The sequence below is a fragment of the Melanotaenia boesemani genome, chromosome 8, assembly GCF_017639745.1.
Source record: "Melanotaenia boesemani isolate fMelBoe1 chromosome 8, fMelBoe1.pri, whole genome shotgun sequence".
Lineage (NCBI taxonomy): Eukaryota > Metazoa > Chordata > Actinopteri > Atheriniformes > Melanotaeniidae > Melanotaenia > Melanotaenia boesemani.
The window spans coordinates 3,001,636-3,016,584 of record NC_055689.1 but is presented as its reverse complement, the minus strand read 5'-3'; the positions used below and the strand labels follow the sequence as shown (position 1 = coordinate 3,016,584).

At 39.2% G+C, this 14,949-nt stretch overlaps 1 protein-coding gene across 2 annotated transcripts; it reads left to right on the top strand.

The window, feature by feature from the left end:
- The first annotated feature begins 2,580 nt into the window (after positions 1 to 2,580).
- Positions 2,581 to 4,709, top strand: LOC121643965 (THAP domain-containing protein 1-like). Of its 2 annotated transcripts, none has more exons than XM_041991622.1 (2): positions 2,581 to 2,794; positions 3,236 to 4,709. In XM_041991622.1, the coding sequence occupies exons 1-2, from the start codon at positions 2,617 to 2,619 to the stop codon at positions 4,129 to 4,131; spliced, it is 1,074 nt and encodes a 357-aa protein (XP_041847556.1). In that variant the 5' UTR covers positions 2,581 to 2,616; the 3' UTR covers positions 4,132 to 4,709. The 2 variants fall into 2 exon arrangements, with proteins under 2 accessions (XP_041847556.1, XP_041847555.1); XM_041991621.1 differs by having other exon boundaries at positions 3,191 to 4,709.
- Positions 4,710 to 14,949: the final 10,240 nt, after the last annotated feature.

The window sequence follows — 14,949 nt, the reverse complement described above, 5'->3', positions numbered from 1 at the left end:
GGAGCACGAAAGGCTCTGAAAGACTTTCTTCTGATGAAACTTTACTACCTAACAAAAGCCGCTTGTTTTTTAATGGTCTCTTCATCTCTGCTGCCCCTCCGTCACTATGCTTTGTCACACGTGAGACCGTACTGTGTTGATAAATTGTGCTGCACAGTTGCACAAAATGAGTCCTCAGCTTTTATCCCATTTTAAATCAGCCTTTTTGTTCATTCCTGTGAAAGACAATTTCTTGTCGGTACAATTATTTAACCTTTTATATCTGTAAAAATAAGTCATTGCCCAACCCTGTTTGTCTGTGTTCTGTGGGTCTTTGTAGTTATTATTGTTTAGATTTTGCATGGTTTGTTAATAATAATAATAATAATAAACATTTTTTTAGTCTTATTATATGCCCTCTTTTTTATTTTACAGAGTGAGAAGAATGAACGAGCCTTTTCTCTTGAAAGTTGTCCTTCTGGACAACACCAGCCAAAGGTTGGCCTTTTTAAATAGGTGCCCAGACTCAGTTGAGGAACTTGTGAAAGAAGTCCATTGTCAGTGTGGGCTGACGTCAAATGTGTGAATTCAATTTTTGGACCCACGTTTTGACAATGAATTCATGAATCTCACCAACACACGTAAGCTCCAGCAGAGAGGCACTATCAAAGTCATCCCTCTTTCAGAAGCATCGTCTTCAGTTTCCACATCTTGTTCATATTTTGCTGTCACCCCAACGAGTGTGACGTTTCCTCCCCCAGTTCCGAATCGTCTACCTCAAAGGAAAGTTGGCCATCAACATTTAGTTGTTGTCGTCACTTTTCAGGAGTTGCAGGTAAATGTCTCGATGTTCATGGAGCAGTGGTTTGGTTACTGATCCAGACACCATCTTAGTAATCATACTGCCAAGACAAGGTGTGATATATGAAACAAACTGAATAAAGAGCAGAAATATTATTTCGATTAGGATTAAAAGATTTGCTGCCAGGAGCCCGCAGCCAGCCAGCTCCACAGGTTTCTCCCATGGTGTGGTTATTCTCCACTGCTTCCCTAAGAACTGTGAGATTTGCAATAGTTATAGAAATAACATAAATGAGGACAAAGAACAGCACCAAGACTCAGCCCATGCCTATTCTTTAGTGGAACATGAAATCTTGTCCCAGAAGATTTATGGGACATTTGGGTGAAAATACTAGCCTTTAAGTAGTCGTCACTCTGCGACAAACTAAAAGCTTAACTGCTCTGTGGACAAGCTAAGATGTACAATTTCCTTCTATTGTTGAGAAAAGAAAAGGACATGCAGAGAACTTCCTGCCTGAATGTAGTGTTGACAGGGCTGCTGCCACAACAACAAACGAAACGGCAGAAATTTTACAGCAAATTTTTAAAAAACAAAAAGTCAATACAGTCACCTCAGCTATTTGTGTTTACTTTGCTTACTTTAATACAGAATCTAATTATATTTTATGTTAAGTTTCTTCTCTTTCATTGAACTCAGTGGTTCTCCTGCAAATTTTGCCTTTTTTCACACCAGTAAATCAATATGCAGTAGATTTTCTAATTTTCTTAGTATATTTTACAAAGAGGAAGATCACTTGAAGTCGACAGAAGCTAGCTAAAAGCAGATTTAAAAATAAATAAATAAATAAACTGATAGTGAATAAATGTCCAACCCAAAGTGTGTTTTGCCAATCCCCTGAAAGAAGTTTACACCCAACTCCAGAATATAAACTGGATTTTTTTTTCTCCTTGGAAACAATAAATAAACAAATAAATAAATAAAAACGAGAGAGAGAATTAAAACTAATAAACACAAACGTAATTTTATAATAATATAACGGCACCGGCTCGAAAAACTGGAACTTTTGCATCTGTTCAAAGAACGGAAGCTTAATTCACTTCTGCCTTCAAACCTAAATCCCGAGAACTAGCGAAAAGTAAAACAAAGAAAACAAACAAAAACCCAATGCTACTCTGTTGACAATTCAGTTAAACCCAATTATATATAGCACTTCAACTATTTAAAATCAAACTAATCTATTTATTTTATGAGCTTTGCGTCTGATAACTCACCTCTTCAGTGAATGTATTTTATTTTGATAAGTCATCAAAGAGGAAGTAAGTGTTGTTTCCGCGCTTCCGCAGCCGTTGGTGCGGCGGACTGTCTCAGTTTGGGGCGCAATTTTACTATCGAGCAACATTTAATAAGGAAAATTCTCCTCTACAAAGAAAAAAAGTTAAATTGAAATATCGGGATAAATGAAATAATATAGTTAAGCTGTAAACGTTTAGCTTAGCAGCTTGTTAGCTTAAAAGTTTATTATGATTCCGCTGCTGTTCATCATGAACAAATGTGAGGTCTTCAACATCTTCATGACAGTATTTGGACTTTTTCTGTCTGGTAAGTAAACAAAAGCTTTTAAATGTATTTATTTAAAAAAAAAATCACGGCATCTTTTTGTAAATAAACTAAATTACGTGCTGGGATGAAATGAAACTGCAAATTTAAATGTTGATTCTTTTGATGCCTATATAGGCGATTTGCACGTTACGTCACTTCCGCACATGCGCGTTGATGCTGGACTTTCAGTGGAAGACGTCTTATAGGAAATGTTGTTTACCTAATAAAAAGTAAAAATGGTAATTTCGTGTTGTGCTGTGGGCTGCACCAACAGACAAGGCCACAAGCCAGGGATTTCCTTTTACAGGATTCCTAAAAATCCAGAGCGAAGACGCCAGTGGATCGCAGCTATAAATCGTAAAAGTTGGGAACCAACTGCTCTGTCAAGACTATGCAGCGAACATTTTTTAAATGGTGAGTTTAGTGTGTATATACTTGTTTCTAAATCACATTTATGATAGAGACCGTAAAAAACGACAATGCTAAGTTAGTATATGTGCAATTAATTATATGTAGATAGCCCACCTTTAGCCTAGCCAACTACTTATGCTAGTTACTTACTGCTAACTTCATGAGCTACCACTTATCAGTGCACACATTAAACAACATGTTCCACCACTGCATATTCAAATTTTCATTGTGTTAAAATATAAAATATTGTGGTAATAACTATAGAGTAACTGGATGAACCCTATCAGTGAGCTTTCAGGAGATACTGTGGGTATACACTAAGAGAGAACAGCTTGATATGGCCAGTGCAATGATCTGGAGAGCAGCTGACAAATAACTATCTATGATCTCTTATTCCAGGTCAGAAAAGTGACAATCCTTTGTCTCCAAATTATGTGCCAACAGTTTTTGCACACACCAAGTCACCACAGAAGAGAAAAGCAATTACCAATCTTAATAATTTTCAGCGGAGGGAAGCAATGAAGAAGAGGAAGAGGCAGGAGGGAGAACACAGGCAAGCAGCAAAACAACTGTCTATGGACAAGGATACACTATCAATAGGCCTACAAGATGATGGCCATGAAGATGGGATTGCTGATGAAGATGCTGTCATTGGTGACTGCCAAGCCTCATTATCCAGCAGTGTGATGTGTCAGACTGAGATGTCATCTGAAGACATATCATCCTTACTTTTTGAGTGTCAGCAACTGCAGAAAGAGAACACTGAACTCAAGGAGAAAATCAGGTGTTTAGACCTGTTTGAACAAAACAGTTTTGAAAACAAAGATGAGAAGGTGAAGGCTCTGACTGGCTTGCCTAATTTTCAGGTGCTGATGGCAGTTTTCAGTTTTATGAAGCCATCACTCAGTAACATGTCAAATTTGACATGCTTTCAGCAACTGATGTTGACATTCCTTAAACTTAAACTTAATGTGTCATTTACATTTTTGTCATATTTAATTGGGGCACACACATCTACAGTTTCTAAAGTTTTTACAAATGTTATTAATATTTTAAATGAACGACTTGTGCCTGTTTCTGTGGTATGGCCTGAGCGTGAAAATGTGCAGATCTCCCTGCCAATGTGCTTTCGTAAGTCTTTTAAAAGATGCATGGCAATCATTGACTGTTTTGAGATAAATACTGAAAAACCAAAGGATTTAAAGGCAAGAGCACAAACATACTCACAATATAAGTCACATAACACTATGAAGTACCTAATTGGCATTACACCTCAAGGGGTGATATCTTTTATATCTAAGGGCTGGGTGGGCGGACAACTGACTGGCATATCACTGTGAACAGTGGTTTTTTGGACAAACTCCTCCCAGGAGACTTGATCCTGGCTGACAGGGGTTTTACCATTCAGGATCAGGTGGGGCTATACTGTGCAAGGGTGGAAACACCAGCCTTTACACGAGGCAAAAAACAGCTGGGTGCTGTGGAACTTGAGGACTCACGAAAGCTGGCAGCTGTCCGCATACATGTGGAAAGAGTAATTGGCCAAGCTCGAAAAAAATGTAAGATGTTGCAGGGACCTGTGCCTATTACAGTCCTATTACATCCAAGGATGGTACAGACTACACCACTCTGGACAAAACAGTCAGAGTGGCATGTGCTCTTACCAATCTCTGTCCCTCAGTGGTGCCAGTTGATTGAATAATTTTAAGCCACAATATATAGAATGAAATCATCAGAGTGAAGAGTTCATATCACTCATTTTCTCTGGTTCTTAGGGATTTTACAACAACATTGTCATGTAATGATTTTTAAATCAGTTCATCTGATGCAAAAGATAGATACATGGTCATTTCATTTTCAGACCACAATGATATTTAACAGTGTCACACAGGCTGTACATAGTACATGTTTACAAATCTATTAAAATAATTTCAAATGAAACAGATTGCTCTTATTTGTATTTATTTACACATCGTCAATGAAGATTCTCCATCATCCAGATCATTTTCATTCAAAAAGAGTTAAATCAAGGTGTCTGGACTTGTAAAGTATTTACACATCACAACATTAACGGATGTATAAAATCTAAATTGATTCCTCCACAGAATAAAATAAATATAAACACATTTGATTGACAACTGCCACTGACAAGAACACATACTTAGTCATCTGTGGCCTGATGGATACTCTCTGATGTCTGACCATGTGGATAGGTATACTTTTTAGCTAACAACTCTGGCAAAATTCCTGACTTAAAAAAGGTTTCAACTTTTTGGTTTGCTTCTGTAAAAAGCTCAGCATCAGGCAAAATTCTCTGTAAGAAGCAGTCAGATGCAGACCAGACCATAAAATCACAATACTTCTTGTTAGTCACAAACAACTGGGCTTGCACTTGGTAGTAGTACTGGTGTTCCCTGTTAAGTTCATATCGGTCATCAATGTTCTGAATGTAGAAATGCTGGTTTTCAGCTGCACTAAGGACTCCAGTGTCTTTGGCACAGTGTGGGCACTTGATCTCCAAGACACCACTGCCACAACAGGTGCAGGAAACCAAGCCGTCTGGAGATGCTCCGAGGTGGGGACGTGAAGGGTCAATGTGCAGACCTGAGTCACAAACACTCAGGCCTTGATGCTGTTGTGAAGCTAAAGACTTGTATGTCTCTCTGGCATTTTGTTCGTGTTCACATCCCCAACTGACAAACAGGAAAAAAAACATGTTAATTCACTAAATCAGAAACAGAAGATGTCATTATATTTTTACAGTTACCCACTGATGAACACCTGTCCAACTAACTATTTTCTTTACTCTTTTGTGTCATTTGGAGTCACACATGCCTTGTAGCTACAGAAGAAAACCTGCATAAGTCGGGGTAACAGATCTGCCTTATCAGGGACTTGGATGGATTTGCAGGGTCTGTCCTGGCAGCTGCCTTGAACCTGGAGGCTGTCACCCTACCAGCTCTCATTTTGTACCAGAGCCTACACTTTCCCTGTTGTCGCGCTTCTTCCTCAATTTTTACTGCCTATAACATTCAAATAAAAATTAAATATGAAATGAATGACACTGCACATTGATATGAAGTGTGGTCATTTGGGATATAAACTGATGGGTGTACCTGTTCTGGTGTGATTTTCATGTCGTTGAAGACAGTGTCACATTTTTTCATGAGGTCAGGCTGGGACAGCTTCCAGTGCTCAGGACTGTATAACTCTGTCAGAGGCTGTGGTAGACCCAGAGATACCACTTTCGGTTTAAATTGATTACAGTACTGAGGTAGAATACGTAGGAGACCACTTTTCTCAGTCATCTTTTGGGATGCCTTGTCCAGGTCACTGTAGAATTGGTCTGTTTCTTCTTTGGTGGCTTTTTTTGCTGATCGACCAGAGGGGCTTTTTTCGCCCAAACATGAACGACGCTTTGCAGGATTTGAGAAATCAATTCCTGATCCTTCTTCAAACAGAGCTTTTCCTGTTTTCACAGAAGGATGTCCCCACTGTCTGGGCCCATCAGTGCAGCTTTTATCCTCCATGTGTTTAACTGCTGACTCTAAAGCATATAGCAAGGCTGTAATGTGGGAGCACACCTCACCCAGGCCTGCTTTGCAAGTACAGTGGCCGCATAAAACAGTCCCATCCTTCTTTACAGATACCCATGGCTTAAGTTGGGTTTCAGACAGTGATTGACTATGATGAACCTGTAATTACAGAAAAGCCATGATTATATTATGTTAGGTCTAGTATGACATAATTACAACATTCTGACAATAGTTTAATAAGTATGATCAGTAGATTGTTTCTGATGTGTTTGATCGTGTTTAATAATATTTCTGGGTCCGTGACATACAAGTATATTAAATTACAACTACATTTTGTTAGCCAATGTGTTGTGGATTGGTAACATTAGCTGATGTCTTACCTTTCCCATGATCAGGTAATTTCCGCCATTAGTGCAGTAGCACCGCGTCAATGTCACCCAGCCAGCAACGAAAAACTGATAAGCATCGAGGCTTTTATATGCCTTTAAATCGGCGCCGGTGTATGGCGAGATCCCATTGAAGCTGACACCTTTTCTTCAAACAACAAGCTGACACAGTTTACGAAGAAGCCCAGTAGCACCTCATCCTCTTCAGGAAAATCAGAGCTTTCTGCGTCAGCAAGGATGTTTTAACTCTGGTGTACAAATCACTGATTGAATCCATACTCACCTTCAACATTTCCTCCTGGTTCAGCCACCTCACCAAACATTAAAAACTCAACCGTGTTATCAGTCAGGACAGTAAAGTAATCAACTAACCCCAAATACCTGTCTGAATTGTACAGCTACTCTCTGACCAGGTAAGCCACCTTAATCATTGAGGACCCCTCCAACCCACTCTACACCTCCTTTCAGTTGCTACCTTCAGGCAGACAAAATGAAGTCCCACTGGCCCAGAAAGTTGCCTACATAAAAATCTCATTCCCTCTGCCATATCTATCCTGAACAAGATCAAATAGGCATACCGTCAGCTGCTTTTTCTTCCTTTTATCCTTATTTTTGTGTTTTAAATGGCTTGAAACATTTCTTTTAAATGTTTTGTTTGTTTTAAAATAATTTAAATGTGAACTTTTGAGCCTGTCAAAGAAGAATTTCTGTCACCATTTGGGACAGACAATAAAGTTTATTTATCTTGGTGGGGCAGTCAGATTTTAAGGAGTAGCCCGTGCCCCACCCCATCTTTGACCCCACCCTTGACCAGTGTAAAAAAGGTAAAAAGACAAAATTGTTATCTGACAACAGGTTTATAAATCTTAAGGATGGATGGATAAATAAAAGCATAATGTGCTAGAATTTTAAAGCAGAATCCTGTCTTTGTTAAGTGTGTGAACATAAACTTCAGTTATATATGATGGCAATTCATTTTCACTTAATCTGTAATCGTTCATAGGTTTTTAAGCAAACGGCACACAAGCTCCCTTGTTCATGAAGACTTGGCTCTATGTGGGCTTGAGTTGTATCAATAGGTAAACTTACCTAGTTTTCCTTTACAGTGTGAACACAGTCATTAATGTTAAAGTTAATTTTGACACAATGGAAATTCCGTAATGTCTGGAGGTAAAAATGAACCTTTACGAATAAGACTTACAGACCCAGATATGTTCATAAAATCTTCTAAAAGATGCTAAGTGTCATTGCAGTCTCTCATAAGGGTGTTAATAAAATTAATCCCATCGTCACCAAGGGATTAGTGTCTGCAGTGAGGATAAAACCTTAAAAGATCTGTGCACAGTTGAACTGTATTGCACCAAACTCCACTATGTGATGAAAAAAATTCCTTTACTGCTACTGGAAATAACTTGGTATTGAATGTTGTGAATATGATGCCCATTTTTAATGTTTCATTTGTAGATATGTGCGCTCTGTGTTTAGCTTCCGTGAAAACAAACAGTATCAATACAGCCCTTTTCACACCACCTATTTCAGGTTGTGCATCAGTATCTTGTAATGCAGTTCGTCAAATGTTTTTAAAAAAGAGATCAGTGGCTAAGCGGCAACATCTAGGGATGTTTAAGTTGTCCAAATCTTTTTGTTGCACAAATTATGTGTGAAAACAGGAGGATTCTTCTCCAAGAAGCTTGCCCAGCGTTCTGGTTGATGTCAGTATTAATTTAAACTGGAGGATGGAGCTGGAGAGTAAACCATGAAACCTGATTGGACCAAAAAGCTAATCTTTTAGGGCTAGGGTCAAACTGTGGATTCATTTTTAAAACAACCATCAGCATTAAAATCAGAGTTATGATGTCATGAGGACTTTTGGGAAAATAAAAAGTATGAACTCAGTTTTGCGTAGGAGGCTGCTTCTTTTTAACGGGAGTCTGAGAACCAGGTACTTTCAAGACAGCTGGCCTCTAATATGCATAAATATTAAAACCAAATACGACTCGTGACAATGACCTTAGACATTACCTGTAGTTTAGAACAATTTTGAGCCATACTAAATTAACCTCGTAGTCTATAGAATATTTGGGTGGATGAGTATCATATTTCATTTATTTTCTATCATAAATGTGTTTGCAGCTGATTATATCTCCAGACCTGAGCTATTCTTATCATCTGACTGTTTAATACACAAAAATAAATCTAGGACGGAATCTGAATGAAATAACAAGTTTGCACGGGTTTCTGAGTTAATGAATTAAGTTCGTATCCAATGCTTCAGACTGGAGGCAGCAAAAAAAAATAAAATAAAAAAATAAAAAAAAAATAAATAAAAAAAGACTGGAGGCAGCATCAAATGCCTTTTTATCACAAAGTGTGTGAAACATCATTTTGAATTTTGTCTGAGTTGATGAAGGAAAAAAGTTGCTGTGCTGTTATTGGAGGAGACTTTCCAGCTTCCTCTCATGTCAGGAAACTGATCAGTCTTCCCGTTTCCTTCAATGTGGTCATCTAACCTTATGGGAAGTTCAAACAATGGCATTCCACTGTAGCCGGCTGCAAATAGAAATTGTTTGTTGGTGGCAGGGCTTAAACATGTTTGTTGTACGTCTTCTTTTGCCACTTACATGAACTCGGAGGTGGTGAGGCATTGTCCTGAGGCTCAGTGTTTGGGTGTGGTTAACATATAAAGAAAATACTGTATCTTCCTATATTTACATTGCAATCTCTCATCCATAAAGGAATTAGCTCAAATCCTACACATTTCCTGTAGTAACATATACACTTAGAAACTATTTGAAGTCTGTATTATTTCTATTTTCTCCTCAGGTTCCAGAGTCCAGACAGAGGAGATGCCTCCCCGTATAGTCCACCACCCATCTGATGTGGTGGTGAGAGTTGGGAATCCTGCCACACTCTCCTGCCGAGTGGACGGCGTCCCAAAACCAAGCATTGACTGGCTGCATAACGGTCATCCTCTGGAGACGGGGAAAGGAGACGGGCAGCTGCAACCCATGGTTCTGTCAGAGGGGAGCCTCTTCTTTCTCAGCGTGGGGGGGAGGCAGGTGGGGCCAGTCACATGAAGGCGTCTACGCTTGTGTTGCCAGGAACAGTGTCGGCAAGGCCGTCAGTTGCAGTGCATCACTGTTTATCGCAGGTGAGACTCAGGTGTGGGTGCACTTCTGGATGGTAAAGCTGTGATTAACCTCTGAACATAGTTTTCTCAAAGCACAAAAAGAGCCGTTTGCCTGACTACTGGAAAAACATCTCTGAGGATCTTATTTCCCTGTTCCATTTAATGAATTTTTCTTATAGATTTAACTTTGAAAAAGAAAATAAATTAGATTTTTGCTGTATGAAGCCACTTTCTTGTGTTTCTGTTACACTTGGACTCCAGGAAGACAGGAGGATGTTCAATAGATTTATTTACAGAATGGAATATTGCAGACACACATACAATTACCAACAGGGACGTGAGGAATCTGGAGACGGAACGGGAGTGAGTCCTTGAGGTGTGTGGTTTAAGGTCCGACAATGAGAGACTGAACTGGTGGGGTATATAAAGGACTGGGGAACAAAGGAAGACAGGTGTGGCAGGTTGACTAGATTACGATGAGCGGATCAGGAACAGGTGTGGAGGATCAGGGGAGTGCTGGAGAATCAGGGGAGTGGCAGGACAGATTGTAACAGTTTCAGGGTCTATTTTATTTAAATCCAGTCTTTTAATGCAGCTTCTGAAAGTATCCCCTCCTCATGTTTTGTTGCATTATAACCTACAACTTAAACTTTATCTGCTAAAATATGTTTGATTTTGTGATTTAGGTTACTGTTACACTTCAGTTATGATACTTAACAAGTATTTAAACGTTTGCATCCAGTGACACACCTTTTGTGGATATAAAAAGTTCAGTAACGGCATCCTCTAACTCCTCTCCACTGTCTAGTCTCCTGAAGCTCTGCTGGGGAACGCAGGGATTAATCTAGAACACAAACTAAACCAAGAACGTTACTCATAACTGTGGTGAAATGGCACACAGGTTTGGTTAAGCACACAGTAGCAATTATGTTAATGTCAGAGTACTTTCAAGGAAGATAAATTACAGTACAGATGCATAAACAATTACTGTACTGTATAACTAAAACTAGCCATACAGATCATAAAAGAAAACATGATTTTTCATTATATACCATATGTGCATATGGACAGGAAGGAAGAATTGTACCATTATATGTTTACAGAGCTAAAGAAGAATGATAGAAGTTGAATGCAACTGTTCTTATTTTTCGCACACACTCAAAATAAAACAGAAGTCATCCTGGTGTCAGCGGTTTAACTGCCCGTCTTTGTGGCTGGTAATTAAATGGCATCACAAGGAAATTTAGTTGGCTTTTATGGTGCAAGCTGCATAAGAGGCTGTGCAGAGTTGTACCTTAGTTTAAAGGAAATTAGATCTATACATGACAGGAAAGGTTGATACCAAAGCGAGAGAGCAGACAGTCAGCTGCAGGTGTGTTTGATGTTTTGCAACATGTAAGTCATACATGTTTTTTATAAATGTGTCAGAGAATAAAAACAAACAACAGGGTGTACTTCAACCTGGCTGACGGTTTGACAGGCACCCAGATAGAAATCTTTGGCACCAGATATTCACCCCTCCGGATCAGACCATACCCTGTAGCTCTGATTCAGACTGTTACTGTGTTTCTTTGCAGTTTTACAGGAAGAGTTCGTTGTGCAGCCCAGTGATGTGGTGGTAGCAGAGGGCGACGTTGCCGTCTTAAACTGTGCTCCTCCAATGGGACACCCAGAACCTAATGTCATCTGGAAGAAAGATGGTCTGCCCATCAACAGCCCTGACCATCACTACACTGTAAGCCCTCCCTTATGATCACCTTATTGAGCCCTTTAAGACTTGTACCTGATTAAAGTTAGTTTAATCTATGTTATGATGCAGTGGAACATGCTGTGTTGCAACAAGAGGAACAAAAAGTCAGCTGGGGCTAATTTCATAGCAGAAAGAAATAACAGAAAGGTCAACTAACCTACAAGGTTGTTTATTCTAGCAGCTTCAGCCCGGTGGTGTTTACACTTCATCGTAATTGACAGGCCTGTCCATGACCTCCTAGGACAGCGGCTCCAGCCTGATTTAGAGATAACCCGGTTCATTTAAAAAGATGGAAATCTTAAAATGAAAGCCGGACTCAACACAAAGCTCTTAAAAGTCTTTTCTTGTAGTTCAGCAACATTTCATTAGTCATCTCTGGCATCCTCCAGCAAACCACAGCTGAGTGTCATACAGTCAGAGAGGTCACACCCAGTGGTGCATTTGAGACTTCAGGAAATAATAGTGACATTTCACCTAAGCTACACTACACATAGAGACCAGTCCAAAATATTTCTAAAAGAAAAAGACTCATAATTAGAGACCCATTATTACTAACATGTTTCACATTTCAGAATTAAATACCCGAGTACTGAGAGCCACTTAAGAAAGCATCTCAAGTCAAACTAAACTAAAAATAAAACCAAGCAAAAGCATTTCTAACCAGCTCAACTCATCTTTGTTAAGTATCGGTGTCACGAGTGAAAGTGCAGAGACATCATGGATGGCAGAGGAAAAATCTTTTTCAGCTGGCAATTTTAGTAACGCATGAGGTGGCTGAGGTCATAAATAAACCACATGTTGGTAAAACTGCAGTGATGTTATTTTCTACTACTGTTACATACTAATTATATTTGACTGCTGTCTTGTATTAAAACATAATTTGCCTATTATTTAACCCTCAGAGGTCTATGATCAGATCACTTTCCAAAGCGCCATCATGATAAAAAGCTGCAGTAACTTCAATCAGAAGCGCAGACTTTAAACTTTCTCCTAATTTTTATTATATTTTTATGTTGATGTAAAACCAGATATATGATCGTTGAAACTTGATAACACAAAAATACTTATTGTATTAGAGTGTAGATGAATAACCAGATTTTTATTTTTTGTCATTTCATTATGGAAAAAAGCGGTTGAATCAGCTGATCCTACTTTGATAAAGTTCTGTGACTTTTTTAATTATCAGATCATTCAGGTGAAGGTGAAGAAAAAAAACAGATGGTAAACAATTTTGATTTGGTATTTAAAGGAAAAATCAAAAGTGTTTGACGACCAAAATAGGCTCAGACCCGTGAGGGTTAAGCATAAAGAACAACTTGTCTTTTCCCCACATCATTGTGTTTACATACCTGCTTTTACAACACACTCTAACACGCTACACCTGCTGCTCAAAGCCAGAAATAAAGACATGCTCCTGATAAACCTCTTGTTAACTGTGGGACCTATTTCTTCTCTCTCTCTGGTATGCATTGTGTTTGTGCTGCAGGAGCTGAAAGGGAAGCTTATCGTCGCTCCTGCAGAGAAGGACCACTCAGGTGCTTATGTCTGCGTGGCCAAAAACATCGTGGGGGTGAGAGAGAGCAGGGCGGCTCGACTCTCTGTGCTGGGTGAGACAACATTCACACTGTTTTAACAACAAGTTTCACTGCCCCGACAAGACATGCACAACAGCTCCCAGATATCATACAGGCTTATGCAGAGTTTCTGTTTTTTTATATTGTGGTAAAGTGATCTTACGTAAGACGATGCGATGAAAACAAATAATGGGTTGGTATACAGTATAACTATGCATACATATTACTCAGAGAAGGGAATGGGAAAAAAAAGTCGTTTCCATTGTATTTGCTTTTGTTTTACTGCAGCCAAGCCCATTTTAGTGCTGAAACCAGAAAATGTTTCAGTCAGAACGGGAGAGTCGGCCTACTTCTACTGCCAAGCTAAAGGTGACCCTCCACCTGCTGTGGTCTGGAGCAGAGAGCAGGGGTCGCTGCCCAACGGCAGGCAGAGTGATGCATGAAATATGTCTCCTTTCAGATTGATCTTACTTGATTTAAGACTGTGGGAGTTAATTGTTTTACTTAGCTGCAATCAGTCTAACAATGCACTTTTAAAAGGGCAATAGGATTGTTAAAGGAGCTAAGTCTATTGCAGAGCACTGAGAATGTTTGACTCGATGGTGGTTGACGAGCCTTGTCGCTGTCATTAAACCAATAATAAATGTCCACTTCTAATTGCTATGCAGACCTTTTCTATTTATTCTGCAATCATGCATTTCAGGACAGACAATACAGTTTTGTTAACTCGCGCCACTGCTGTCAAAAACCTTTTTGCCCTTCCGGGTCAAAACACCTGCTAACGTAATGACGTCTTCCTCTTATATACCCTTGTCTATTACCTTTCCAGGTAACAATACAGTGCCCCCTACTGGGTACATCTACAATATTTGGCTCCTATAAGGATACTTCAATACTTCACTGATTAAATAGAAATCCCTGTATGCACAGGACTTCATGCTGCCATCAGTAAATATCCTCAGCAACCTCATATACTGTAATCACAGATGTACTCCCAGTGTGGTGCTTCCCATACATGTGGGACCCCCCTGAGCTGAAGAAATTCATTGTCTGGATAAAATATATATTCTCAGACATCTTTTATGTTCTACGAAAAACTGAAATAGTTCAGTAGTTGAGAACTGATACATTTACAAGATGATGTGATATTTGATTGGAATTAGCAGTTCGTTCTCTTTTGTTGTTTTCTGTATGCGTTCAGGTATCTTATAAACCTGGACCAGACCCTTCAGATCCATTATGTGACAGCAGAGGATGCTGGGAGGTACACCTGCACTGCGGAGAATGACGTTGGTGTGGTCACTGCTAGCGCACAGCTTCTAGTTGAAGGTAAAATTACGTTCAAAGGAGTTTTTGTAAAACAGTTTTCTTCTTAGCTGACAGTGCACTGTCAGTTTTTTGCTAATCTTAGACATATCCAAAACTCCAAATGTTATATTTGTTTTACATAAAAAAGTGAATAATTAGTAAATAAGTCATTCAAACAAACTGTCATTTAAAGGGGTAAAAATAGACGAGGGTCACCAGAGAGGGCAAAATTAAGTTGTGTATGAGTTGGGTTATGGGATTTGTTCCAGACGTATGTATGGAGGATATCTCATAGGATCTGTCACAGGTACGAATGCGGAGAATATGACGTAGGATCTGCGAGAGATGTGTATACGGAGAATATCATACACTAGGATTTCTTAAAGTTGTGTATATGGAGGGTATACAATGCTAGGATCTATCACAGATGTGTATCCGCGGCATATCCTATACTAGGATTTGCTATAGATGTGT

Excerpts from the sequence above, each read along its gene's own strand:
- LOC121643965 (XM_041991621.1), top strand. The coding sequence starts at position 2,617 with ATGGTAATTTCGTGTTGTGCTGTGGGCTGCACCAACAGACAAGGCCAC. Across the intron at positions 2,795-3,190 it reads CAGCGAACATTTTTTAAATG|GTCAGAAAAGTGACAATCCT; the intron begins GTGAGTTTAGTG and ends CTCTTATTCCAG.